General features: G+C 55.6%; 5 protein-coding genes across 5 annotated transcripts; 2 read left to right on the top strand and 3 right to left on the bottom strand.

The window, feature by feature from the left end:
• Nucleotides 1-2,984: 2,984 nt before the first annotated feature.
• VOLCADRAFT_70454 (CCCH zinc finger protein) lies at nt 2,985-4,456 on the top strand (the record flags this gene model as incomplete). The annotated part of the gene is made up of 2 exons (XM_002959104.1): nt 2,985-3,068; nt 4,343-4,456. The coding sequence occupies 2 exons, from the start codon at nt 2,985-2,987 to the stop codon at nt 4,454-4,456; spliced, it is 198 nt and encodes a 65-aa protein (XP_002959150.1).
• Nucleotides 4,457-10,714: 6,258 nt separating this feature from the next.
• On the bottom strand, nt 10,715-13,229 carry VOLCADRAFT_78256 (uncharacterized protein). The gene is made up of 3 exons (XM_002959112.1): nt 13,149-13,229; nt 12,792-12,920; nt 10,715-12,400 (listed from the first exon to the last, which is right to left on the bottom strand). The coding sequence occupies exons 1-3, from the start codon at nt 13,176-13,178 to the stop codon at nt 12,164-12,166; spliced, it is 396 nt and encodes a 131-aa protein (XP_002959158.1). The 5' UTR covers nt 13,179-13,229; the 3' UTR covers nt 10,715-12,163.
• A 349-nt stretch (nt 13,230-13,578) lies between these two features.
• VOLCADRAFT_47310 (uncharacterized protein) lies at nt 13,579-14,343 on the bottom strand (the record flags this gene model as incomplete). The annotated part of the gene is made up of 2 exons (XM_002959113.1): nt 13,579-13,625; nt 14,064-14,343. Coding segments are annotated over 2 exons (327 nt in total), but the record flags the coding sequence as incomplete, so codon positions are not given.
• Nucleotides 14,344-17,058: 2,715 nt separating this feature from the next.
• On the bottom strand, nt 17,059-18,392 carry VOLCADRAFT_108500 (uncharacterized protein). The gene is made up of 4 exons (XM_002959114.1): nt 18,205-18,392; nt 18,054-18,131; nt 17,715-17,905; nt 17,059-17,271 (listed from the first exon to the last, which is right to left on the bottom strand). The coding sequence occupies exons 1-4, from the start codon at nt 18,248-18,250 to the stop codon at nt 17,152-17,154; spliced, it is 435 nt and encodes a 144-aa protein (XP_002959160.1). The 5' UTR covers nt 18,251-18,392; the 3' UTR covers nt 17,059-17,151.
• Nucleotides 18,393-18,535: 143 nt separating this feature from the next.
• On the top strand, nt 18,536-27,405 carry VOLCADRAFT_108501 (uncharacterized protein; the record flags this gene model as incomplete). Its single annotated transcript, XM_002959105.1, has 14 exons — nt 18,536-19,197; nt 19,416-19,716; nt 20,380-20,501; nt 21,053-21,206; nt 21,611-21,676; nt 22,313-22,516; nt 22,810-22,896; nt 23,617-23,871; nt 24,263-24,407; nt 24,701-24,921; nt 25,711-25,983; nt 26,255-26,461; nt 26,504-26,578; nt 27,061-27,405. The coding sequence occupies exons 1-14, from the start codon at nt 18,689-18,691 to the stop codon at nt 27,403-27,405; spliced, it is 2,964 nt and encodes a 987-aa protein (XP_002959151.1). The 5' UTR covers nt 18,536-18,688.
• Nucleotides 27,406-27,720: the final 315 nt, after the last annotated feature.

The following is a 27,720-nucleotide window of genomic DNA, read 5'->3' on the forward strand; positions in this document are numbered from 1 at the left end:
AGTGTTTGCGGCCCCAGGTTAGCAACACGCTTTTGCGACATGCAGTGAAACAAACAAGCTGGCTCCGACTCATACCCCTCACTTGCATCACCCACTTGCACCGCCTAGGCATTTGCATAGTACGCGCAGCTCTATGTCGTGAAGGATTATGTGTATAGCAAGGGGTAAGCTGTGAATGCCCTGATTGTTTAGGCGTTAGCCCAACGGATTGCGTGCCGTTCGTTGCGACCGCGTTGGGGCCTGTGTGGGGACAACGTGCCGGTTTGATCCCTTCATGAGAACACGCTAGTGTTGTAGTCTTATATTGAGTGCAAAATTTATTAGGGGCTCAGGGGGACGAAGGTTAAGGTAAAGCGTCGGGTGCGGGCGTCCGATGCTGCAGCAGGGCAGATGCGCAGCTTGGCGAGTTCCTGTGGCGTTCTGTCGATTCCCTGGTAATATTAAGCATCTCTGGCGTATACGGGCTGGTCCTTTGTATGGAAAGAAACATGGCATTTTTAAGCAGTTGCATGCCATCGGGTCGTATAACCGCTCCGGCCCAAAGCCGTGCAACTTCAAACTAGAACGAACAATCTTTGCAAACGTTCTGCGCTTCCGACATAGTTTACAAGGCTGTACAGGTGCTATTGAAGAAGTCGCTCGCTAGGTTGACCGATCTTTGGGTCGAATCTACCTTGCAGGCCTGCTTCTACGGCAGGAAAATGTATGGAAATAACACAAGCATGTATGCAAACATGATGGGGCAACAGGCTGGAGGGATGGTGGGCCAGCAAATGGGCGTCGCTCAGATGGGCACCCAACTGGGCGGTCAGATGGCTGGCCAAAGCGGACAGCCGATGAGCCAAATGCAAAGTCAGCTTGTAGGCCAGATGCCGCAGCTTCTAACTCAGGCTGGCCAGCAGCAGGGCGCCTTGCAGCAGCCGACACCCGGCACCGGGATGATGACCGGTTTGCATGGCATGACAGGCATGGCCGGTATGAGCGGCATGAGCGGCATGAACATGAGCGGTATGACTGGAATGAACCCGGCAGGTGGTGCCACAGCTACGCCTGCAAACGCAGCTCCTGGATTAATGGGCCAGCAAGGGACAGGGATGATGGGCCAGCAGGGAACCGGAATGGTGGGCCAACAAGGAACTGGGATGATGGGCCAGCAAGGCATGAATTCTGGAATGTCCAACTGGCAGACCATGGCAGCTGGTAATCCCCAGGCGATGGCTGCGATGCAAGCATACATGCAGGTTAGTTTCAACTGATACGTTATGTTGATTGCTTCCGTTGATTTCAATATGTTTTGACGAGGATATGTTATCGTGTGACCTGCTGCGTAAGATCTTGCGTGGTCAAGCCTCTCATTTGCATCGCGCTTTCCCGCGGCTTCCTTTTTACAGCAATATGCGATGCGCATGGCGGCTTATCAACGTATGGCTGCAGCAGCATCAGCCGGCGGCATGAGCAACCCAGGTGGTATGGGCGCGATGGGCAGCATGGGACCTATGGGCGCGATGGGCGGCATGGCGGGGCCTATGGGTGCCATGGGCGGCATGGCAGGGCCTATGGGTGCCATGGGCGGCATGGCTCCCGGCGGCATGGGCTTGATGGGCGCTCAGATGCAGCAGCAGCATCATATGCGTTCCTCACAGCAACAGGCCGGCCAGGACGGCGGTGAGAATACGCGTTTCTGGAAGACCAGGATCTGCAACAAGTAAGCGGGGAGGAAAGAGGCTGAGGCTGGGTGGGGCGTGAGACTGGCGGCTGTCTAACGGGCTGGGGCAATGGGTTAAATTTGCTTACCTGCCTGCTTTCGCTACGGCAGCGGGCGTTGTGAGCGTGCTAACCGCATTGCCTTGTCTGGGATTGGATGCATAGGCAGGGCAGGGAAGCCACGAGCAACAGTAGGCATCGCAAAGGCTAGGATATAAGGGGAAATTTTCTGGGTCAGAACCATGCGAGGCGGTATAGCCCAGGGACGGACGGATACGCGAAACGTGAGATGTGGAGGAGAGTGCTGGCGTATTGCCGTCGGGATAGCCCCGAAACATATAATAACTTCAGATTTTTACAACAGAATGTACAGCTGCATTGCAGGAGTCGCAAAACTATGCAAGAGCTAGGCATAATTTCCAGTTTGAGCCCTGAGGGCAATTTCTCCTGCTGTCAGTCAATGGTTAGGGAAACGAGGAAATGCTTGCGGATGACTCTTGAAGTGTCAGTGACCAGTGCCCCCCTCGACTGGCGGACCTGCCAGAGAACATTAACATAGCTCCACCTCATCGGCGCACGATGTCCTATCCTATCTTTTAGCTAAGGAATCCGCTTTCGAACTACCATAAAGTTATGAAGATGCACTTTCGTGTGTTATCCAGCACCAACGATCTGTTTCCGTTCCCAGAACTGTGGTAACTTATCGCTTCGTGTCCCCTCCGCCTCCACCGCCCAGATGGAAGGAAGGTCATTGCCCATACGGCCCAACATGCAAGTATGCCCATGGCGACGCGGACTTGCGTTCGCCTCTTCCGGAGGGGGGAAAAGGCGGCGCCCGGGCCCCAAAGGCGGAGGTGGTGAGTGTTCTTAAACGCGCTTCTCACTAGACGTTTAAGTTTGTTTTGGGAGATGAAGGGGGAATCCACTTGCCCCGGCTTGGATATCATGTCCGCAAGTACATGTTCAGGGGGAAAGATGAAATACAGCATAGGTGACGAATCCCGAGCTGGACCCAGAAGCCTCGTAGATATAGGGAATATGGAAATATGTTGTGAACAAACTGTCGAATCCTATCCGGTGTTTCCCAATAGGCGGTGTGGCAGAGGAGTTTATTGATAGATAGTTCTAGACACAAGCTAGATGGGGCGCGCAGTTAAGAGGAGCTGTTTTCATGCCTCAAGCGGCCGTCCTGTCCCTTTCCCATGTTGCCGTAACCCCTACATGTATTTTCGAACCGCCTTTCGCTGTCTGCGCAGGATAAGCGCACCATGATTGAACTGATGAAGAAGACTCGTATCTGCGAGGAATTTGTTCGGACAGGGTCGTGCAAGTACGGCGACAAGTGCACTTTCGCTCACGGGTGGGTGGAACGGAGGGCTGATGTAAGGCCTATTGGGGGGGACTTTGGGAGGGACAGATGGGAGGAGGTTTGGGAGGGCTTCCCTTGGGTGTGGTCGCGCAAACGGGCATTGAGCGAGAAGAAAAGGATAAACTGCCTACGCTTACGGGATCAAGAACCAAGCTATTAAAGCATTGGGGCACAGAGGCCGTGCAGGAGGCGTGCTGCTGCGGGAACTGATTACGGGAGCAGGGACCCTTCCTGATCTCCCCGCTGCTGCAGCTGTGCCAGCCGACTGGAGGAGACAGCGGAGTAGCGGCATATACTTTCCGTACAGGGTTGCGTGAGTTAATGCTTATGAGTTTTAGGCCGGGCGCCATTGCACGCGTGGGCTGCCATCTTACATGGCAGCATGGGCACTCATGGCGCGGCCTAAGTGCGCCAGGGTTGCAGGTCTTGATATTCGGCGTCGGATTTGGGCTGCATCAGATGCGCGGCCGAGGGCTGTCTTCCTGCGGCCGAGGGACCCCCTTCCTGTGCCCTTCTCTCCGCACCCAATCGCCAGCCCCTTGCCCACACTGGCCCTTGCCGCTACGCTGTTATGGCTACATGGTACCGCTGCTGGGACAAGGCGCCCCCTGCTGCTGCAGTGTTGCCCATATTCTTGCGCCATTGAGTGACCTATGGCTAAAATAGCCATTACTGTGTTCTCCAGCAAAACATTGCTGCGGTTATGATTGCTGCTTTGCATTCTCATGCTGCTGCTGCTGTTGTTCCGCTTCTGTTGTTGCAGTCATAATGAGCTTCGGCTGGCGCCAAGTACCTTGACCACCCAGCAGCAGCAGCAGCAGGTGAGCAGGCCTCGGGGCCGTCGCAGCGGGAAGATAGAAACTGCGGACGCAGATGAACGGAAGAGGGCCCGAGCGAGTGCTTACCATGGACAGAAGTACATGTATGGACCCTCCTCATCCCCGGGCTGTTGCGGGCGGACCATGATGATAGAAGACGGTGAAGACGAGGTTGGGGACCCGCATGTACATGTACGAAGCGAAAATTCCGCTTCGAAGTGGAAACGCCAGTGCGCTACCTTTGGTGCGCTTAGCATGGGGTCGTATTACTCGTGTGTTTGCTGGTTTCGGGGGTTCTGTTGTGCATCCTTGTACAAGGACCCCGTCGTTGCATGCCCGGCATATCATCATCTTCTAACGGTCGCTGACAAATCCCCAGATGTGCCTATCTGATTGCGTACAGCCAGTGATGCGATGCTTTTGTTTGTTCCCCATTCACTGTGTGCTCCAGGGTTCGAAGGAGGGCAGTAAGGAGGGGTCTCTGCACAAGACGCGCCTATGCGAGCGCTTCATGAACACCAAGTCATGCCCTTACGGTGATAAGTGCACCTTCGCGCATGGGTGAGCGAGGCAGGGCTGTTGGGAGGCAGGCCCACCATGGGGCCCTGGGCTTTGGCCCGGTCCTTTCCTTCGTCTTAATGCGCACAAGGCCATAGCTACTCGTCCTGTAATTCGTGTGTTGGGGGCGCCCGTGGACCAATTGCATGCTGCTAACTGTGCCTTCTAGCTGTCAGGAACAGTTATGGTAGGGCCACATCCAACCGGCCGTCCCCAGATCTGCCTGGCTATCTGCTCTTGAAGGACCCGTCATCGCATCCTTTAAGGGTTGTGTTAACGTGCTGGTGCGTCCTCCTTTGTTTGCATGTGGCCTCCGAAACCGTGTCCAGCCCGCATTTCCTGTCGGATAGGCGGTCTCCTTTTCCAATCACCCAACCCGCGGCTCAAGCCCCCCACGCCCCGCACATGTCTACACCGCGCTTGCCTTTTGCAGTCATCACGAGCTACGGTCCAAGGGGGCGGTTGGCACCGCCGCCGCCGGCAACAGGACCCAGGTCCAGCAGAAGCCGAGGAAGCCGCTGCAGAAAGGCGAGGGCAGCGGGGGCGCCCCGGTGCCAATTGCCGGTAGCAAGCGAGAGCGCGAGGAGCCCGGCAGCGGCGGCGCCGCTGGTGAGGGCGGCGAGGCTGGCGACAATTCTACCGAGGCGGTAGAGCCGGCGAAACGGCAGCATGTCGGAGCTGCGGAGGCTTTTGAGGGCGGCGAGCGGCAGCAGCAGGGCGAGGAGGCGCCGTCGCAGCAGCAGGAGCGGGCTGGAGACGGTGAGGACAGATGGAATTGGGGCTCGTCGCCTTCACCCAACCGCGACGGTGGGGATGCTGGCGACGAAATCGAGATGGTGGAGCAGCCGCAGCGCCGCGGCGGCGACCAGCAGGATGATGACGAAGAGGGAGGGCGGACTGCGGAGGAGGATGCAGATGAACGACCGGGTTGTGATACGGAGATTGGCAGTCCAAACGGCGCGATGGAAGCAGCCGGCGCTGATGGGGCTGCCGGTGGTGCAGGCGACGTTGCCGTCGGCCATGTCAGTGATCACGCTGCAGCGGGGCCGGCGGGTACGAGTGAGCCGGAGTGCCGGCTCTGCGCAGCGATGGTGAAGATGGGTCGCGATAAGATGGTGGCTGCGGTGCAGCAGCTGGACAGTACAGCGGCGCAGAAGCTGGGCGCTATGGTTCTGGCCTATGGTACACCCCGCTTCGAGCAGCTCTGGCACAAGCTCAGCTTCGGTCAACTGCAGGTGCGAGCGGGGCCCGACGAAAAGGCGGAGTGGTGGTAATGGTTGGGTGGACAGCTGGGGACCGTCCATCTTTCGGTCATTGTTACTGTTGTGTAGCGGGCCGGTGCTTGGTGTTGCCTATTGAGGGCTGTGAGCCGTGCGGAAGCCATGCGGCCATGTGTACGTGTTTTGAGACGGAACCTTGCATGGGTTTCACTCAAGACATTCGGCATTCGGTGCTTGTGCATTTTGATTCATTACTACCTGCCACGTCCTTCCCGCAGACCATGCTTTCCAAGTCAGAGCTGTCAGTGGCAGATCGCATTGAGCTGCTCAAGGCGGTCAGCTTCCACACACACGCCAGCGAGGAGGACCGCGAGAAGCTGGAGAGCCAAAAGTACGTGAGCCAGGGGCTGCCGCCCGTGGTTGCAGACTTCGTGGCCATGGTGCTGGACGGCAAGGAGGGCTCCACGCAGGTACGGAGGAGGAGAAGTTTTCGAGTCGGAGGGACCCTATAACCCTAGGAACGATGAAATCCTAAAATCCCTAAGTTAAGAAAAGGAAGAGGGCCAGCCGGGTCGTCACTCGGAAGCGAGTTCAATGGCTCCCCTAAGGGAGGGGGAAAGGGTGGAGGCAAGGGGGGCCGTAGTGGGTTATGTTCAGTTGGCCGCGCATGGAGATAAATGCGCATTTCCCCTCGGGGTTGGGCCTTAAGGTGCACGTGCTGGCGCGTAATGCGCGTTATGTGTATGTGTGTGGCATCACTCCTCTCGAGTATGGGGCTCATGCTTCCGTGGCGCGCGTAAGGGCGCACACTACAGGTGCACTGTGTATTAATGTGAGGCTTCCCAAGTTCCTGCAGTATCCTCTGGAGTGCACCCATCGGGGTCGAGGATAATGATATTGACCCGTGACATGATCGCACTCGCTGAATGGTCACACATGACACACAGCGGCATGGGACCCGTGATAACGGTGACAGCGACCACTTCTGCACACTTGCGTCGTATGCCGTGGTTGTAGATGGCCGAGTACTTCGCAGCCCTGGAGGTGTGCAAGACCCTGTACGGCGTAACTGAGGACGAGTACTTCAACGTGTCTAGCACTATGGCCAGCTTGTTCATGAACATGTGACCGCAGCCTTTGGTTTCCTGGCAACGTTCATTACCTTACAGTCCACTCCTCAGTTGATGGGTGTGCGGTCCTGGAAACGGGTTCGCTTGTGCAATGCATTATGCACGTCTTCTGGGTTGCATTGCGTCGTGCTATGTGGCGTGGCTTAGTTCAATCAAGTGCATTGTGGCGTACTTCAGTGCTCTGAGTGGTGGTTGAGACTCCTGAGCAGGGCCGCCGACGCCGACTTCACCGGGCCGCCTCCATGACTGCCTGAGCACTGCGGCTACTACCGCGCTGGCTGAAGGCTTCCGCGCGCAGAGGTCCACCCCACCGGCGGTAGTGAACAGCGGGGCAGAGCAGCAGCCGGTGGGTCGGCAGCACCCGCACGGAGGGGCGCGGGACCAGCGACTTACTGGTCTTACATACCAACTGACTGGAGATGGGAGGTCTGCACAGCTCAGCGGAAGGGCGGACATGTCGATGCAGTGCCCGTCCTATATTCTGGTCAGCGCAGTGTGGTATGTAGCACTGAGCTGTGGTCGCCAGTGTCAACACCACATGGGCTTGGACACGGTGCCCCTTATACAACCCCCTTCTGCCTCGCATTACAGCACACAGAGAGAGAATTGGTTATGTTCCGGCAACGAGGAGCAGCACAGCAGAAGGTGATGTACCCGGTGTAGCCCCGGGACCCGTTTTCACTGGACATTACTTGCTGCAACCGCTACGTGCTTCAAGGAGGCAACGCCACTGTCCACATTCCTAAGCTGCCCACAGCAGTGCGCTGCCGCCTGCCGCCACCGTCTTAGGTCGTCTCAGTCGCCAATGCACCCTTCATGCAGCACTGCTTGTTGGGACGTGCATGGTTCCAGCTCCGGGCATGAGCATTTGCACGGCACTCGATGTCCAGCCATATGTCCGCCGTGTGTACTCCGCGGGATAGCGGCGGATGTGGCGGGGGTTATAGCGCGTGATGTGCACGGGTAAGTTACTTGTGGGATGCATGTACAAGGACCGATGCATGTCGGTCGCTTCATGAGTATGAAGGCGGCTTCCGGGGTTGGGCAGCTCCGTAGGAGTGTTGGAAAATGAAAGAAGGGGACTTACTGGTCGTGCGCAATGTCGATAAGTCCTGGGATTGCGCGGAGCCGGGTCAATCTGGGAAAACAAGGAGGTCGATCATGCATGATGTGGGGCGGAATCTGTCGTGTGTTCCTTACGTGTGTTTGTCCGTCCGTTTGTCGGTTCCATGTGGTGTAGTGGCAAGGATTGCGGCCGTGGTGCTTATTGTGTATCCTACGTGCGCTGCACGTGTGGGCGTGATGAGGGCCGGTGGTATCCCTGCCCTTTCGGTGCTTGCTTAACAGGGCTTGCCGTCTTCCAGGCTTGGAGGCACGTGTCGTACTATAGCCGGGGCATTGCACCGAGGGGCTGGGAGGGGTAAGGCAAGGATAGATCGCGGGAGATGGTCCGCAGCGACACAGCAGCTGTCTCCTTGGCTGATTGCGTCCCTCACCAGTAGTCATGACGCGGTTTCTGAGTGTCCACCGTCTGAAGTTCGATATGTGCGTGTGGGAGGGGGGGGCGGATTATGATGTGGATTGTATTTCTCTGACGTCCCGTCGAATGAAAGGCGTTTCTTTGGAGTTGGGCTGATCCGTCTGACTGCTTTCGGACTTGTCGGTATGTGTTCTGTGTTTCGTGGCTGGATATAAGGGTTCAATAGGGGTTTAAGGTTTGTTGGCCTGGAAGCTTTGTAACAACATTTTGTAATGCAAACTCATGTGATATGTTTTTGAGATGTAATACAGCTTTTCTTTGGGGGTTGGGTGGCGCCTTTTTCGATGGGAGTTGCGTTGGGTTTTGTTTCTCATCGCCTCTCACCGCCCGCATTTCTTCACAGCCTTGTTCGCTTTCAGGGGGATTTGATCTTAATCAGATTAGTGTGAGAAGTCTGTGCTCGGCTTTCCTTTATCGCTAATGGAGCCCATGGCAGTCAATTTGCCACTTTCCGTTTAACGTTTACTAGTGGGACTGGAATGGTGAAACCCGCGTAACTGAAGTGCGCTTCGGAGTTGCAATGCCTCGGAGTGGCATACAACGTCGACTGCAGCAGCCGCATATCGCAGGTCTTTTTTTGGTAATTCTTCGTGATCCACTATTAGGCAACACGTCACCATAACTGGGAGTTGCCCCTTATGTATTTGCAATTTCCCGCAGCCGTGTGGACAGTGCCGGGGATTGGATCCAGTTGGGGACCCGGTCCGTCAAAGGGCGCCTCCCATAGCGGTCTTGTCGAACGGGTCAGCAGCCGTCCTGGAACTCAGCTAATAATCATGGCGCATCATACGGTACCAAGGCAGGATGAGAGACAGGGATTTTTGCATTGACGATGGGGTAATGAATCACGGCCGTACCAGAGCCGTGTCGTATTTTCGTGAGACCATCATGAGCTGCAGTCGAGGTTCGCATTTTCCGGGCATCATTTTTTTGCTGTGCACTATGGCGATTCACTACCTGATGCTATTTGTATGCAAGCCGCAACGAGCTGAAGAGCCAAGCGGGCTGCTGCAGCGGTGTTACGCTCATGGCACAGTACGACCTTTACTTTGCAGCGTCGATAAATACATGTTTACAAGAGGTCTGTGAGAATGGAACAAGTAACGCACGTTATAATAATCTTCGGAGACGTCGCCGAAAAGCAGTTGTCCATTTGGTTACGTTCACAAAAAGCTATACTACTTATGTCGTGTTGTGCCTCCTCGAAGTCTGCAATTGGACCTGTAAGCTGATTTGCACTAGGCACCTACATGCGTGGGGGACATGCATAAACAGTAGTGGGACAGATAATCTTTTTAATTCTTTTCCGGTCCTCACTGCCGCCTGATCACTTGTGGATGCGGTCATCAGGCATGTTGTGGCAGTCCAGTCGTTAATGGAACTCCAGATTCTGTTACAGTATATACGTACAGACGCGTACACACAATGACAACCATGACAACTTCTTCGCCCTGTGGAATTATCCTGAACAATGAAATACGATATGCGTCTCCGTATCCAGTCCCGTGGGTATTGTGCCATGCATTCGCACTGACACACCATGCAGTGACCCTACCGAATCATTGCGGGCATACAAGGCATTCTTCGCCGCCATGAAATGACTGTAATCACCTTCTCTCATCATATAAGAATTCATCGCCAAAAGCAGATCGTCTACGAAATCCTTCGACCACATCAATCAACAACTTAGTCATCAGACTGTCCCAGCCAATTTTCCTAACACGACACTGCCCTGATCCGAGGGCAAGCATACTGCAATCGGTTGACGAGGACGATGAAAAACAACGTTTGATTATCCAACTTCTATGGGTCGTACAAGGCAGGTGATACTTGTTCACACATCATGCACTAGCACCAGCCAACGTCCACGCACGTCACTCAAAAGTTTATACACACACAAACCACAAGAATGCAGCTCACCACCTCTCCTGTTTGCCGTCCTGCACCGCCAAACATGCTCACCAGCAGCATTCCATCCATCCACTCAAGTCCATCCACAGCGGAACCCTCTTACTTCAAGACTGAACAGCGGTGCAAACCTGTCGACATGCAACATTTCCTAACACCAATCTGTTGCTAACACACATTCACTTATGAAAATACACAATTGCTGCATCACACACACACAACACATTGACATACAAATTAGATACCCATCGCATGGGCCAATTAGGAATCGCTAACCACATAATCGCTCTCAGACACAAAATAAGGATAGTCAAGATTTCGGATTAGGATGACGCGCGTTCGTGCAGCTCGGAACAGGTTGGGCCTGCTAGGCACAATGCTAAACCGGCCCGGCACCTCCTACCTTCACCGCCGTATTAAATCTGCCGGAGATATGTGTCCACAGACAATCGCCACGACGGTTCTCCGTGTCCACGCAAGGTATGTCATTTCTTTCAGGTACTGATTCACCGCCGAAACTGTCTGCATTCGTCAACATCACCTTGCCCATTCGCGGGTTGGGCACGGTAAGGCGCCTTTTAATCCACACTACACACATCACTGTAGGAAGCAGCGCAGCACAGTTAGTCCTCAGGCGGATGCGTGTGCGTTGCGTCAGGCGCCGACAACACCTTGAGAAATTCTGAACCCATATCCCAGTTTCGAAACACGACCGATCCACATCCATTGACACATGCCCGGGTGGTGCACTACCGAGCACCCGTACCAGCCTATGACCATGCTTCAAACATGGCATCACATAATACTTCAAATCAAGACATGTAAGAACCCGCCAAAAGATTAACAGCGGTCAGAGCTCGTGCACTCTTATTGTGAGGTGAATTGAATAGACAACACAACGCCTGAAAATGCAGGTCAGCGCATCACCGGCCCACCTTACTACGGCTTTATCTGAAGGGAAGGGTCATCACCCTGATTGACCCTGCGTTGATCGACAGCTCAAAAATTCGAACGGCCGTACTTTCCGTCCCGCGTCTTGTCAATGGGGAGTCAAATGCACGTCACAGACGAACCAACCGTGGGGGCCCCGTCACTGATCCGCCTCTCCTCCGCTAACCCGCCGCTCATCGCAACAAACTCCTTGCCTGCATCACGAAGACGAGTCCAGTTGCAGACCAGCACTGAGCCAAATGTTCGCAAATTTGTGGCCAGGTAGGCCTACACCAATAAAAAAAGATATGCACCTCCGAGGCCCCGTTCACACGGTGCGTTGAACATCACTACAGTTGCCACGTCAGCATCGTCTAGACCCTTGTCGGACATTCCCGAGCCCGGATGACCGGTCAGACAATGAGGCCCACTCGTATGTGGAGACACTGTCCGATCGGACTTGAACGCGGATAGGCAACCGAGGCGGGGCAACACACAAAGCGGCACAGCGAAATCAGATGCACCTTGACAGCACCCGTGCTCTTCTAATTGCACGACCCGCAAGCGCCGCCAATGCAGCAGGCGCCAGCCGCAAAGGTAAGACAATGGTGGAAGTTGCAGCTCTAAGATCAATAATGTGTTAATGCGTTAAACACGGCTGCGGGGGTCCTGCTGAACCATCGTGCCAGGGAGCCGCAAGGACCCGACGCCTGGCTTTACTTCAGCATGCTACCTTCCAGCTTGGCTTCTACCACCACACAGCACCCAACTTCCCACTTCCTAAAGTCCCCTAGAAAAAGGCCCTGAAAGAATCCCTCACCTGCAACGACTGGAATCTAACCTCCCCTCTTCCGGCATGAATGCAACTGGCTAGCTTGCAGTTCGCTAGCAAGGACTTCTGCAGGCGAACAGGATGGCGAAGATAATGATAACATCAAAAATGCAACCGTCACAGCTACGACCTCACATCTCTTGCCTTTACACATCTACCAGTCAACGCTGCACTCCTCGTCCACATCCGAGCACGTCGTGATGCCCGCCTTGCTCATCTGCAACTTCTTGCCGGCAAGAAGAGTGTCCATAGCGCCGCCCAGCGAGATGCGGTTGCGGGAGATGAACTCATAGAGCAGGTCCACGGCATTAGTGAACAGCGGCAGCTCCATCAGGAAGGCCAGCCAGCCCAAACCCACCACCGTGTACATCGAACGAATGGCATCAGTACCCTGGAGGCAGGTGGGCGTGGTTGTGTTTTCACATTCGGGGTGAGCGAGTCCTGCGTGACCCTTACGGTTTAGTCGGATGTCGTATTCGAGAGTTCTTCGTATCCCAGAGACCGTCGAACATGGGACATGTGACCGTCTACGGACATCACAAATCATTGCAGTTCATATTCCACCTGACATGGCGCTGTCCCACGCACTGATCGCCCTCATCTGAAACTCCTGTTGAAGGAGTGCTGTCTAGCAAATTACGAGGTACAACAAGACCTGAATCGCAATAGGGCTCGCGGCAAATAGCACTACAGCGCAACACGGATGCAATCAACCCCTGCAAAGGACACCCTAAATCAATGCCGGGATGCACCGGGAGCCACCCACCCACCCACCCACGCACCATGAGTACAGAGCCATCCGGCCGGATAGCATGGATGGTGGTCATTGCCTCGTCCTGGCTGATACCCATGTTCTTTGAGGGACGGTACTTCGAAGAGGAAACGTCCACGAAAATGATGCGACCCGCACCCTTTTGAGGAAACAAAAGTCAACAGCGATGATGTAAGTACAGCATGGCAAAGCAACAAGCTACAAGCCCAAAACCATAAGATGCAAGGAATTCGAGATAGCCCCCAATGACTGTTCAATCTGCGAAGGACAATCCAGAGTCCTTCACATGGATGAACATGTCATAGGGCTCAGCGCGACGGGTGAACCAATTAGGGGCCCCATGCCCACACATGAAGGCTTGCCGCACCTTATCCTGACGCTCCAGCAGCTCCTTCATAGAGGAGCAGATTGGGCAGCTACCATCGTACAAATACTGCAGAACACAATTGAGAATGGGAGGTGCACATACCGCCATGTAAGCACGCCGCCATCGCGGACATGCACCCTAGCAGTATGATTCCAACTGACCATCTGACGGCGGATGCAGCTGCCCCGGATTTGCCCACGACATACAAGGAAAGGAATGGACCAACACACCACTCGAGCGGTCAGTTTGTTTGGCGAGACGTCTCGTGTAAAATTGCTGCCCTTACTTGCGGTCTCGTATGGATTGCCCTATCGGCAAGCTCCCTCCAGATTCGGCTCCTCGACACCCTTTTTGTCCTCACCTTAATTTGCCAGCTCCCTTTGCCCGCCAGCATGGCCAGCTCCTCCGCCATCACCTTGTCGTAGTCACCAAGCGGCTTAAAAATGTCGGAACGGGAAATCAAGCCAAGAGGATGACCTGCGAAGAACCGAAACAGGTGCCAGGGAGGGTGAACGACCAATGTACTACTACCTAACAACCAACAACAGCAAGGGTGACCTGCTCAGAGCAGGGGCTCTGGAGCCCCAAGAGTTAATCACGCGTCGAACACATCGGCAAGCAAAGCCAAAAGGAGCTAACGGCCAATCGGAGTACGTGGTCTCCAGCTCCGTATCTCGTGTTGAGCTAGAACAAGTGCTCGAACCGAATTTTCCGCAACAGACAGGCAGCCATAAATACTCGCCGAGGGCCCAGCGATACGTCAGAGGATGCCCTCAGCGGGGGACTAAGGGAGTACAACAGTGCAGCGTTGCTGGGAGAACGCCCCCAGAGGTCCTACAGGCCATTCGGAGGGGCGCGCCGTACAGGAAAGGCCCCTCCACAGATTTGGTGGACGACGCTACGCATCATGCTTACCGTCATCATCAACGACAGGCAAACGGCGAATGGCGTACTTGAGCATCAAGTCAGCCGCCTCTTGAACAGTTGCGCGCAAAGGAACGGTAAGCGCCGGGCTAGTCATGTGCTTTTGGACCTTCTCGGTCATAAGCCCTCCAGACTTGCGGACACGGATAATGTCCTTTCGACTAATTACTCCCACAACACTTCCGTTACTGTCAAGGACTGGAAGCCCAGTGACCTTGTTTAGCAACGGAATGATGGCTTGCAATGTTGCGTCTGGCGTCGTAGTTAAGATACCCTGCGAGGCCTTGCGCATAATTGCCTCGACACCTCCCATGGGACAGGACCTACAACCGCAGTAACACGAAGGCATAACTGGTACCGTGGCCCTGATGACGAAGGCTGAAGGTCGAATATACTTGTTCCACATTGTTCCACACACAAAAGATACAAGCCGTGCTTAGGCTAAGCCTAAGACTTGCCTTTCTGGCTTTAAGGACACGCTCTGCAAACGGGACTGTCGCGCTGCTGTCCCGTTCGAACTACTTACATTTCGCCGTAGACCTCGTCATGAGCGCTGGGCTGGTTCTTATGATTTTGGTGTTTGGTGAGGCTAGAAAGCGGCACGGAAAGCGGCTCTGAGGCAGATACGCGTAGCTGCAAACTGTGAGACCGGTGCGACATGCGCGCGCGGGTGCCCCACACCGCAGGAGATGCGGACTCCACCCGACCACTGAAACAAGCTGCTGAGGAGGCCGGGGTCACGGAAACATGGCGGCGCGAGTGAGCCGGGACGGGCTTGATGCGGCCGGAGGCAACTTGCTGGGCGGCGCGTCCAGATGCGTGAACCAGTGCAAAAGCCATCCTGCGAAACTTAATTGGCTAGGATAAGACAGTCAACAAATTAGCCTTTATGCCACTCTGTGCGTAGAAGCAGGCAATAGAATTGTACTTTAGTTTGTAATATTTGACAACAAAAAATGTACTTTAACCATGAACAGCAGAGATTTCATGCTGTGAGAAATTGAGGAGGGCCCCAAGTTATCAGGGGCACTATAAGGCCCAGTACGCCAGCGCAGGAAGCAGGCTTGCCTGGTCAATGGTATGGCACTGTGCCATTGGCACAAGCTTGTATCAATGTAAGAATGGACAATAGTTGTGGGAATAGCTGGGCCTGGAGTCCATATTAAGGCCAAAGAGAACCACTTTCCTCAAAGGTCTCCTCTTTCGTCGGCAAGGGCAGTCGATTGGGGCTTAAAGCTCTCCTGTGCTTAACTCTTCTATAGAGAAAGGGTTCAGTGCAGCCGTTGCCAATCACACATCTTGCGACCTCCCGAGCAGCCAGCGAGCGAAGGACCAGGAAGGACCGACAGGCCATTTGGCGCGCTCGCGCATTTGGCTGTGTGCGTGGGTAGTTTTATGAAAATGCAGAGAACATTTCACGGCGTATCACAGATTCCAGCCGTCGTGTAAGCTTCATGTACCAAGAGTTACCTCTTGACTCCAAACCATAGCTTGCCCACGCGCACCGTTCTCTTTTTGCGCACTGCTTGATCATAGGTGACTTGATGCAAGAGATATTATGAAAGCAAACAAAGTGCGCTGTTGAATGCAACGCGACAGTTAACGCCGGGGACCAGGCGGTTCCTGTTGTTTCGGACATGAACATATATCAGGAATCTTTACTGGGAAATCGTCACAAGTTGTGACATGTACCGGCCAACATGTGTGTTTCCCAACTGATATCCGTCATGATGCCATAGGATCATGATGTCTCAAACACGTAATTGGGGAACCCCACGGCACGCCTAAGAGGCTCATAGGCCCGACACTCCGTGAAGACGCGATGCTCATCTTTCCTCCTCATCCCCACGGCATACTCGGAATGTACGTTCGGCACGGGGTTCGTGCACCCTGGCTGACGTGCGAAACGGAATACGTCGAGGTCCCATCGGCCAAGACTGCCGTGGCGTACACACTGATCGTTCCAACCTCACCCCCGACGTCGTTGCGTCATATTCCACACCCATCCAGTTTAGATAGCGGCACCCCATTACGCCAGGCTTAGGGCTGTAGTACTTCCTTTGCTCGGCCATAGGGCCCTGTAAGAATGTGGACAGATAATAACGTGGCAATAATAACAAGGTGAAACCGATCACTATGGAAATGGATTGGAGGCTCACATCGTATTGTCACCCGAGCAAGTGGAGGGTAGATGGGCAATGGCTCGTGTGGAACACATTACAAAATTGGGGCGCTCGTAGGGCTTTTCATGCCGGGTTGGAATGGCTACGATGTGCAGGCGATTCCGGGCAGGACGGAAAAGGAGGGCGATGAAGCCACGGCGCAAGCCCTCGGAAGCGGCGCCCCAATCCTCATATGTTTGCGTTACGGACCCCAGTGCATCCTTAGCCAGCATGGCAAAAACCACCGATTCGTAATATAATCATGCAGACAGCTCTCGTGTCGTCGTACCAGGACATGATTCCTTCCGGTCCCCAAACAAAGCCAATGCAACACCTTCACGGTGCGAACCCTATGCCAACGGCCCGGACCTCCTGCTGGCATCTGGCCCTTCCTAAAACAGATGCGTAAATGCAATGAGGGCAAAACAAACCTTCAGTCCCCAGCCACAGCCTTGCTGGCGCCAAGGCCGGAGCTCATGCAGTATAACCCTCTGTACCACAAGCAGCACTAGGATCCTGATACATTCCCATCCAGTCCTGCCTATCTATCCCTGCATCATCCCGAACAACCTGCTATCCTCGCTGGCTACACGCCATCAGGGCTACAACCTCTAATGCAATTTACATGCCAGGGATCACTTCCCGCTTCCGGAGCCGCAGCTCCATTGCACCCAGGTGGTTGCAGGGCACCACAGCCGAGTTGGTAGCCATCCGTTCACCTGTCATCCGTCCGCCTGTTGTTAATTCTTTTCCTATATCATGTGCCGGATCGGTTGCCTGGCTGCCGATGCAGTAATACATTGGCAGCCAGGCAACCGATCTGGCACATCTTCCCCATCTGCTATAATCCATGCTGACCCCAGCGCTTCACTATTGAGGCCGTGCACCACCAACAATAACATATCGCTGTGCTGACCTCATTTGTTGAGCCTGGTGGTGTACGGGCCTACACCGTTAAAGCTCTTAATGTACTCCTGTGCGTAATCCGTCAGCTCGCAAGGCTTATGCTTGTGGTTGAACATGCCGTTGGGTGCCGCCTGTGACGGGAGAAGATCGGGTGCACCAGGAAAGAAGCGGGCGCATGCGTGTGGAGACATTCAAGCCAAGTCAGAAGGGGTTGGTTGCATGGTGCAACTGAGCCGAAGCCGTACTCTCTAGGCATCTCCAATCTCGACTGTGGATGCCTCTATTGTAGCTAGGACAAGACACGTGAACGCAGCCAACTCTCCATGAAAATTGTAGTTTCAACAGGGTCCCGTCCTCACGGTGCCAGGTATGTCTCCAAGACTTTAAAAATTGAGCGCACAAACCGTCGCCCAGGAAGGGTTCCTCGCTTTCTTGGGCATACGTGATTTAAGCCCTCAGGTCAACATACACTGAAAGGCTTGGAAGGGCGCATTGTCCCGTGGGAGGCACAGGTGACACGAGTAAGAGTACAACGCGACACATTTAGCCCTTGGGATCGAGAGACACAACATACCGGTGTTACTCGATGGAAGAACCCGTACTCCATGTTCCCCGTTATGGGTAAAGCGAATCGATCGACTGGGACTTTATCTACATCCTTCGCTGCAGCTAAGCTATGTAGCGTTGCGGTCGCAGCATCCACGGTTGTCTTGTCGGGGTTTGGTGTAGGTACTGTCCTGTTTGGTTTTTCCGGTAGGATGTCCACTGCAAGCACGCAGGGCATCGGGAGGGAAGTATGACAAACGACAGTTGTTCGGCGTGATACCGTATACTGCAAACGTTTCCATCTGATCAAAATTAGGGGACAAAACTTAATTGGCAAGGTTGCTAAAGAGCGTATCAGTGCACTTACTTTTTCGCGGGTTTGGAATGGCAAATTGGTCGTTAAGCTGCAGTGCTCTGTTCTCCTTCTTAACGTGCTCCTCCCATACTGCGCAAGGAACCATCTCCTCGTCAATGCATAATCCGGTCCTGGCAACGCAAGTTCCATGGCCAGCACCCACCCCTATTCACAGACACCGCATCCATTTTGCCCGGGACCATCGTCATTTTTATTATAGTGGTAAAAAAAACACGATTGTCACCAGGGCAGGCGCCTCAAAGGTCAGAAGTTTCTTCGAAGGCCGAGACACCTTAAGACTTTAAGAAATGGCAAGTAGTATTTCTTTTCCAGAATCACAGGATAACAAGACATGAGCTTGTAAAGGTTAACCTTGTCCGTTGGGTTTTCGTCCTGCCGCACCCTTCGTACAGGTTCGGAGCTTGAACCCAATAATTTCAACGCGACAATAGGACGGCTTACCAGACTTTGACTGTTCACTCCTTTTATGTAGATCGGACGTACCAGTCATCATTTTGACTTTCACTTCACATAACGCATGTCGGCTGCGCGGACATAACCTGGGAATCGTTGCCAGTGCGTTTCCCAAGAACTATCATTACTGCTTCTCGCATTCCTCATTAGAATCAGATTTTTCCAATTTCTTTATGAGGGAGAGCCTCATCGGTTCAAGCCATTATAGAGCTCTTCCCTGGGTCAGACTTTCGACGCAGCTCGACTCGAAATTTGGTCTAACGGATAAGCCTGTGCTTTCCAACACAGCAATCTGCTCACTTTATACCGTCGGATTGTCCAAAGGACTCACTGCCGCAGCATCTGCCCGGGTCCTTCTGCCCACCCGCGACATCCGACAGTTATTCTTCACAAGGCGACTCGCAGCTGCAGTAACTGCGCCTGTATGTATTCTTCCCGCTCGGTGGCAGCGGTTTCGGGGCCAGTCTCTTCCGATACCTGGGGCTTTTACCTGCGGCATCCTCAGGCAACTCGCTAGGTCCCCTCACAAAAACAGCGTGACCTGCAGAGACAGCAGCAACAGCAGCTGTGGTGGGGACTACCGCTACTTTTGCTACGACGAGTATTGGCCTCCGGTGCCTGTGACCCTAGGGCCGATCCCCGTAGGAACCGGTGACAGTCCCGCAGCCGTCAGCGATTACAGGTGAGGTCGGATGATGTTGGCTCTTGCCGTGCCGGCCAGACCGTTGTGTACGTTGCTCCGGTATTCCTCACATGGCAAAGGCCTGGCCAGATCCTAGGCTTTGCCGGTCAACTGGTCAACTGCTAATGCCCCACTCTCGCTTCCCCGCCGTTACAATCTCTCCGCCACCCTGACATATGCGTCATGTCACCCAAATCGTTCTAATTTCAACCACGCAGCAACTCGACACTGCAGCAGCCACTACCGCCTGTCGTAACCTTTTGGCCCCAGCTTGAGCCTACCGCCAGCAATACCACCACTCGCGGTAGCAGTAGCAGCAGCAGCACCTCCGAGGCAGCCATTCCCGTTGGTGCGGAGCTTGCAGCCTCTATCGCCATGCAGGCGGCTGCCGAGGACCCCTTCAATATGGACCTACTGGAGGTGGCGGCGTCCTGTGCTCCTCCCGTTGCCACTGCCACTGCCGCCGCCTCCGACCGCAAGACAAGCCCTGCTGTGGACGTCACCCGGCACAATTTTGAGGTGCGCGAGGAGGCTAGACAGCAAGCAGGGAAGCACCCGACCCAGATCAGGTTGATGCTCGGCCGGATAGTGAGGTCGGTTTACGGCAATACAGCTGTTGAAAGCCATCTAGAGCTCATGGCATCATGGGCGGTCCAGTCTCATTGGGTTCCGTCTTCATCTCTCGTTCTTGATTCTCGGCCCAAGCTGTCACGTATGCATGGGCAGTGCCTGGATGGCTTTGGCTGCCTCTGGATGCAGCGGGTGATGGCCCTCGGAAAAGCCGGCCGGCCTGCAGCTCAACTGTTGGGTGACGGCCTCTTCGGCCTTGATTCGTCTGCAGCACCACGTCGTGTGCACTGCGTTGCGGGTGCAATGAGAGGCGTGTGCACAGCCATGCCATTCGGTGCTGTGTTTTCTGCAGCGCTTAAGTATGTTTTCGTTACTTAGGGCCCTCCCATCGCCGCCACTGGCGGCAGGACCGCTCGAACGTTGTTGTCTGGTCCTGCCCCGGTTTGGTTGCCCGGTCCCTTAACCCCCTCCCAGCTCCAGCACCTCGTCACTTGCTTTCCCGTGTTAACTCCATCCTGGGATCGGCCCCCGCGTCTGCAGCTGGTAGCTGGTGGGCATCTCTTAACTGATTTCCTCACATTGGGCTGCCGTGCGGCTACGAACCTATCGCAGGTGATGCTCCCCATGGTGCGGCGCTACCTGGCCTCATGCGACTTCTTTGCATTCGACTGTGAGATGACCGGATTGTTCCTGGATGGGCAAACTGAGAACTACCTGGACGACATGCAGGACAGGTGGGAGGGGGGCACTTGAGGGAGGGGTGGGGAGGGGGGTCGGAAAGCGGGTGGGAGGAGCACGGATCAGGAGCGGAAAGTGGAGGATGGAAAACGTGTAACGTGGGAGGGGGAGGGGAAGGGGAAGATGTTCCGGCGGGTGGGGTAGGCCGGGCCGGGTTCATGTGTGTGGCCGCACCTAACCATCTTGTGGTTAGCGATCATGTGACTGCATGAAGGTACGGCAGCATACGGGCTTGCCAATACACATCTGAAGAGGCAGCAGCGGTAATACGTTGTCTGGACTAAGGGAAGCCCTGCCGTCGCCAAGTCCGTTCTTCCACGTCATGCGCCCGAGGGAGCATAAAGCAGCCCAAGTAACTAACTCTTCCTTTGCTTCCTTGAGAGCAACCCTAAGCTCCAATAGTGTAGGCGGCGGATTGCCGGAACTATGGAGCTGTCAGCGCCTCCTACACGTGCCATCCGCATGACTGCACTTCGGCCTGCTGGTTTGTTTCGGATCTGAACTTGCTTGAGCCCCGCTGACCGCTCCTCCTCCTTCCGCCGCACAGGTACACTCGCACCGCGGCCGCCGCTCAGTCATTCATCATCACCCAGTTCGGGCTGTCTTGTTTCCGCCGCCAGCCTGAGCCGGGGCCCGGTGGTGAGGCCAGGTACCTGGCGGCCACATTCAACTTCTACCTCTTCCCCCGGCCACCCGAGGGGGTGAGGATTACCGCACCGTGCTCCACCCCTCTGCGCTGGGATGAACTCCCTTCCCCGGGGCTAGGCTTCGTTCTGTGCTTGCGCTAAACGTTTAAATATAGGCCCGGACGTTTGGAAGGCCGACGATTGCCGGTGACTATTCAACAGTTTGCCTGTTCGCAAGCGACGGTCATGCTGGCCTCGGACGACGACCCCATTGAAGCCGGACCTGAGGGGTGGGGACCCAGGCAGGATGGAGCAGGGCTTGTGGTTTCCCTCGCCAACCTCTCCCTGGGCCAGCTGGTGCTTTGGATATCGGCAGTTGACCTATTGCTTCTTGCATCATGGTGTCATATCGCCCTCTCCCTCCAATGCTTTCTTCCTAACCTCCCTCTCCTCTCCCCCCTTCTCCCCCCACTGCGCAGGCCGCGTTTGGTTCCTCCCGCCGCTTCTTATGTGACGCGGGGTCGCTGAGCTTCCTGGCCTCGCAGGTGCGGAGCACGGGGGCTCCCGCGGGGCTGCTGAGCTTTGAAATAGGAGGGGAGGGGCGGTGGCAGGTGGCAGGCGGAGGGCAATCGTATGGGGCAAAGAGGCCGCGATGGGCGATTGCTTGAGAGCACGTGTCGGTTCTTGGCCTGCGATGGTGCACCGCTGCTGTTGCGGCATACGATGTGGTACGCGGTATTGACAACCCTGCGTGAGCTGCTTAGGGGGGATATCGTGGTTAATTTGCCACCTTGCCTTTCTTTCCCTTCTTTCCCATTCTTTTGGATGTCGCAGGGCTTTGACTTCAACCGCTGCATTTACGACGGAGTGCCATTCATGCCTGTACGACAACGGGACGACATGCTGCGTCAGGCAGGTTGACCGGAGGAGGGGGGAGGGAACTGATGGGGGTTTGGGGGAAGGGGGCAGAGGAGGGTGGTCGGGAAAGAAGCTCCTGACGAAACACATAACGACGAAAGCATTGTGGGTAGCATGGCTTGTGGCTTTCCGGGTCACATGGCTTCCTGCGGACGGAGAGGACCTGACGTGATCCTGAACCAACGTAAACCTTCGTATTAATGTCCGCTTGCCTTACCTTTTCCGTACATGGACCAACTCGCTTTTTCGGGTTACCCTAACAGCTGGACCGCGAGAACTTCAGTAACAATGCCAACAATGGTGGGGGCGGCGGCGGGGGCGAGGTCCCTCGTGCTGACGTTGCGCTGACTAACCCTGGCGACCAGGAGTTTGTACAGAACCTGGTGGCTTCCGTACGGGATTGGCTGGCGTCCGGATCTTCACAGCCACTGGACTTACCCCCGGTCAACCGCTATCTGAGATTGCTGGTGAGCAGCGAGGGTTGAGGGCGAGGGGGGGGGTCGACTGCGGCCAACCAAAGAGGAAGTTCGGGGTTAGCGAGGCAAGGGGTGAAGGGGGGTTGATTGGGGAGTGCGGACGGTGCTTCTTGAGGCAGCTTGAAGCTTATGCTGTGTTCCGAGGCTGGCTGGGCGACCTGATGGCGGTGGTCCAGATCAGCTCTTCTTCACCCCTTTTGTGGACGCCTAATAACCTACTGGCCCTCGGCCTCCCCCTCCCGGGGTCTGTGGGCGTTGAAACTTCCTTTCCGTCAACCCCCCAGACCTACCAGGCCCTCGCGCGGCCCGAGAACTTCGGGGGGCCACCTGGCGGTTCACCGGACTGGCAGCCAGGCTTCGTCGTGAAGAAGGTACGATATGCCGTACATCGGCCATAACCTTTGTGCGCCGTTGGGTAACCTTGTGCTTTTGGCATGTGTATCGCCCGCGTATCTTCATGTTACGAAGGAAGCCGCTATCGTTAAAACGGACATTTCTGTTTACTTAGATAACGAAGCTGCGCATGTGTGTGTGTGTGTGTGCGCACGTTTCAGGTAACTAAGTCCCGCGGAGAAAAATGTGTGCATGACGAAAGGTGGCCCCGGCGCAAGTGCGCTGTCGCCGTTACGTGTGTGTGTACGTGTATTTAAGGTGGGGGATGTCGTATGTGTCTCCTTACGGGGACCTGTCGGCGGCGCCCCGGGGCTCCTCCTGCGCCCTGGCTGGGGCACTTAATGCTCCCGGATAGCTGCGTGCGTTATCCCCCGGACTGCTGGTGTGTTGTATCGTCCTGTGTACGTGTATGGGCGTTTTGAGCCCGAGAGCTAAGCGAGGACCCGGACGTTGCTGCACCGCATGGTGTGGGGAGAGGTGCGTGTCAGGAGTCGTAATATGACCTGGTGGCGACCTGCACGTGCCACTCGGTGCATGAATGGATTGCCACTTACTAGTCGCCACCCTCCTAACGAGGCTCATGACTCATGCTCAGCACAAGCTCCTCTCTGGTCCTGGACCCGAGGTGACGTCTGCCCCGGGGGCCGCCACCGGCCGTGCCGTGCACTGCTGTACCCCGGTGTGCGACACGAGCACAGGTGAACGGCGAGCGCAACATGACCTTAGTACGGCTGGTCCGTTGCGGCTCTGCGGCCGAGGCTGCTGCTCTGGAGGCGGCGGAGCAGGCGGAGAAGCGCGCGGGGGTTGCAGCTGCTGCGGGTTTCGCGGCGGTCTGGGAGGCGATGAGGGAGTGCGGGCGGCCGGCGGTAGGCCACAACTGCATGTTTGATGTGGCGTACGGCATATCGCAATTCGGGGAGGGCCGGCTGCCCGCCACGTGGGAGGGATTCAAGGTGGGTGAGTGAATTGAAGATGTAGGGCTGCAGGTGTGTGTGTGTTAAGCAGCTGAGCCGGGAGAAACAGACATGGAGGGGGAGGGGGAAGGTGCGGAGTGAGGAGGCCATTGCGGGGTTATTCAGTGCGAATCGCGAGGCCAGGAAGAAACGGGTTCGGATTCAGGGCCATGGTTTATGGTCGTATTATGTGGAGCTGCCAATGCAAAACCAGTCTTACCGTGCTACAACCCTAACTACCAGACTTCCCTATCCGAATCTGTTTCGCTACACTCATTACTTCCCCGCCACTTCCTCCAACAATGCATCTTCATTTGTGTTACTCGCCCCGTTCCCACACCATCCTGCTGTCCTTGTCCTCCGCCCTCCTGCCCTCCTGCCCAACGTCCAGCGCGCCGTCGCCCACTGGTTCCGCGGTGGACTGTACGACACGAAACACATCTGCCGCCAGCTGCCGGAACTGCTGGGGTCGGACACCATGCTTGCAGTCATGTATGGCAGCCTTGTACCGCAAAACTCCGTGACCAGCGGGACAGGTCCGTATGCAGGGGCGATCATTATTTTAGAGGACGAAGCGACGGTATGATCCAAAGGCCTGACTGCCGGTTGCGTGCAGCTACTGCTGCTGCCGCGGTGGCGGCCGCTCCTGCACACGTGAGGGCCCAGGGGCACACGTGAGGGCCCAGGGGAGCTGTTTGCATTCGTGTTTGTGTTTTATTTGCGGGAATGAGGTGGGCCAGCATGCACGCGTTTACACCGCCCCCTCAATGCCATGCAATAGGTTCGTGCATCCCTGTTCTTGCTGCTGCTGCTGCTGCTGCCCCGTCAGGGCCCCTGCCCGCCCGTGTGTCCATCTCACACGCCCGCGGTTTTGAGAAGTACGTGGCGGTGGCGGCGGGGGAGCTGGCGCACGAGGCGGGGTACGACGCCTTCATGACCGGCAGTGTGTTTGCGGCCCTGGAGGCGGTCATGGCGGTCAAGGGGGTGCTCGGGGCGGAGGTGGGAGAGGGAATGGGAGCCGCTGCAGGCAGGATGGAGGTGGAAGCAGCGGTGAGTGAAAAGGTGGTGATGGGTTGGGAGGGTGGCTGTGACTGTGCGTGGTGTTGCGCGGGGCTCCGGGAGGGGTGGGTGTTGGAAAGGATGTCGAGATGCAGTGGGGTTACTCGCGGGTGAAGTCATCCCAGGCGGAAAGGCGGAGAAGTGCATGGCGTTCCAGATCGCTCCGTGGTGGCGGGTACCTTTGCCGTGTGTGTTTTGCCTTTCTCAAGGTGGAGTGGTAGGGGATGCGTACTAAGGGAGGGAAGTTGGCCCGGGGGACTGACGGGACCTTACCAACCTGTGGACAACGGCCCAGGGGCTGGAGGGTGGGGCTGGAGGGTGCTGCGGCTCTCAACGTTTCCAGCACGAACCTTTCCTGTTTATCATATCCTCTGCATGTTGAGCTGTCTAATGCAACAAGTACACCACTGTCCTAGCCATCATAAACGAACGCAGAGGGCGGCGGGGAGGTCTTGTACCAGGTGCTTGGACATTGCCTTGTTGTCCGTTGATAAATAGTTCATTACAGCTCCATTCCCCACGTACAGACATACAGTGCCGACGACTGTTAGTCACCTTTTTCATGTGGTCAGCTGGGCACGTCGTACGACAACTAGCCGAATTCTTTGTTACCTGCCTCATAATCGTTTCCGTCTTTGGAGTGCATATTTGGATGCTTTGTTACCTGGTTTTGTCCGGAGTCCACCACGGTACGGTTTGAATATCGACCTGCCAACCAAAGCCCTAAGACCGAGTTGGCTGGACCAGACCTACTGTGTTTTGAATACCCCTCCAACCCAGGACCTGACAACAGAGGAGACAGAAGCGCCTGCCGTAACAGGTATTGATGCTGGTGTCCAGGTGCCGTACGTTTCCTTGGTGCCGTACGTGTGGCGTCTCAACGTGACTCGCTCCGATCTGCCCTTCGCACTCCTGCGGCCCACCGTACCCGGCGATCCCGCCACCCTCGAGCCGGTTCCGGAGCGGCCACTGGTCTTCCACCTAGGAACACTGTCGCACGGTGTACGAGCCAACGACATCCATAGGGCCTTTGAGGAGGCGGGTCTGGGGAAGGTAAGGGGGGAGCGGGATGGGTTTGGGTATGCTGAGGTACACATGTGCGTGTACTTGGTTGAAATTTAGCCGTGAGCCGGGTGTGCGTGTGTATGTCCACGGACCATAGTGTCCTATCTTACCTTGCCCACCTGATTTGCTCGAATAGTTCTCGGAAGACCGGCGTCCGTGTCTGGAAATCTGTTATATCATGACTTTTTTGAAAATGAACCGAATTGTGGATCTCGTGACAGCCATGACACTACAATTATACCCCCCCCCTGCTGTACAGGGCGTCCTCGATTTCGGTCAATCTCGGGATTCGAACCTGAGTCGAAACAGGAATACCTGCTCGATACCAATATGTTCTATCACAACGTTTTCGGAAAAGAACCGATCGGTGGATGCGGATTCCGTGATAGCCAGGATACTACATAATCTATCATCCCTGTACGTTTGTGTATTCCCTCACCCCCGCATCCTTCACCCCGGGCCCCAGGTGCGCATCACGTTCCTCCCGGGTAACAACGCCCTGGTGGAGGTGGAGTGTGAGGTGGCAGCCACCCGACTGAGGGAGGAGCAGGGGCTGCTCGAGGAAAGGAGGCTGTGTGCAGAGGTGGGGAATGGGCCCGGGTGGTGGGGGGCCTGGGGCGCTGAAGGAGGTTGTTAGTGGGGGTGCGTGAAGGATTACGATGTGTTGGAGATGAAGTCGGGAGTATGGTCCAATCCGGCTCCAGGAGATGGTGGGGTGGGAGCTGCGGTCGCCAAGTTGGTGAGGGTCAGCCGTTTCACTGACATGGTTGGTCGTGAAGGCTGGAGCTATGCGTGGGCGGGGTAGGGCGCAATGCTTGAACATGGTAAGATTTTGGTTTTGGGGTTGTGTGCCGAGGCGTATGCTATCTTTGTAGGTTGCGGATCAGGGGTTTTGTTTAGGGGTTCGACACCGCACTGACTGCTATATCTATATCTATATCCCCTATATCCTATATCTATATCTATATGCCCCTATCTTTTTTGTTTTTCTAGCGCTTACCTAGGGACCTTACCGTGTGCATTATTTCCAATATTATTATTTTCTTTTCTGTTCATCCTTTTCAGGTTCTACCGTATGTGAAATATCGGGCCCGAAAAGATGAGATGCTGGCGGCGGGAACCTGGCCACTGCCAGGGTACGGCAGCGGGTATGGTGGGGCACGCGGGGGTTACGGCGGCAGCGGCGGGGTGCTGGGTAGCCGTCCTGCTGCTGCCGCGGGTGCAGGCGGACGAAGTGCTCCACCTCCGGCTGGCACAGCCACTACCGCCACAGTTGCTGCAGTCGCCGCCGGTCCATCTGCTGAGCCGCCTGTTCGCCCGGGCAAGCGGTTGAGAGTGGATGCGGAAGAGGAGGTGCAGCAGCAGCAGCCCACGAGATCCGCTCTGGGGCAGCAATGTGTCATGATGTAAAGCACGTGATGATCATGACGATTACCATACATGATGTAAGGGGGTAGTGGTGTCTGACACGTGGCATGGTAAGCAAATGCAGTTTTGTTTGTGTTACTGGGCTTTGGAGGCAAACAGAGCACGAAGGGGCAAGTACCATGTCCCCAGGGAGCAACGGTTTTGCCACTGTTGTGATACCAATAGCCAAGTCGAGGATGAAAAACACGTGTTATTGGAATGCCTAGCCTATATTGATGTTCGTGTGGAATAGGGATTCAATAATCAACAGAGCATGTTGGAGGCCATGAAATGGGAGCCAGCACGTCTGGGGTCACC

Source organism: Volvox carteri, assembly GCF_000143455.1.
Source record: "Volvox carteri f. nagariensis unplaced genomic scaffold VOLCAscaffold_126, whole genome shotgun sequence".
Taxonomy (NCBI): domain Eukaryota; kingdom Viridiplantae; phylum Chlorophyta; class Chlorophyceae; order Chlamydomonadales; family Volvocaceae; genus Volvox; species Volvox carteri.

Excerpts from the sequence above, each read along its gene's own strand:
- VOLCADRAFT_78256 (XM_002959112.1), bottom strand. The coding sequence starts at position 13,178 with ATGAAGGAGCTGCTGGAGCGTCAGGATAAG. Across the intron at positions 12,921-13,148 it reads TGCTGGAGCGTCAGGATAAG|GGTGCGGGTCGCATCATTTT; the intron begins GTGCGGCAAGCC and ends TTTCCTCAAAAG. Across the intron at positions 12,401-12,791 it reads CGGATGGCTCTGTACTCATG|GGTACTGATGCCATTCGTTC; the intron begins GTGCGTGGGTGG and ends ACCTGCCTCCAG.
- VOLCADRAFT_108500 (XM_002959114.1), bottom strand. The coding sequence starts at position 18,250 with ATGACGATGGTCCCGGGCAAAATGGATGCGGTGTCTGTGAATAGGG. Across the intron at positions 18,132-18,204 it reads TGCGGTGTCTGTGAATAGGG|TATGGGAGGAGCACGTTAAG; the intron begins GTGGGTGCTGGC and ends TTCCTTGCGCAG. Across the intron at positions 17,272-17,714 it reads TCTTCCATCGAGTAACACCG|GCGGCACCCAACGGCATGTT; the intron begins GTATGTTGTGTC and ends CTCCCGTCACAG.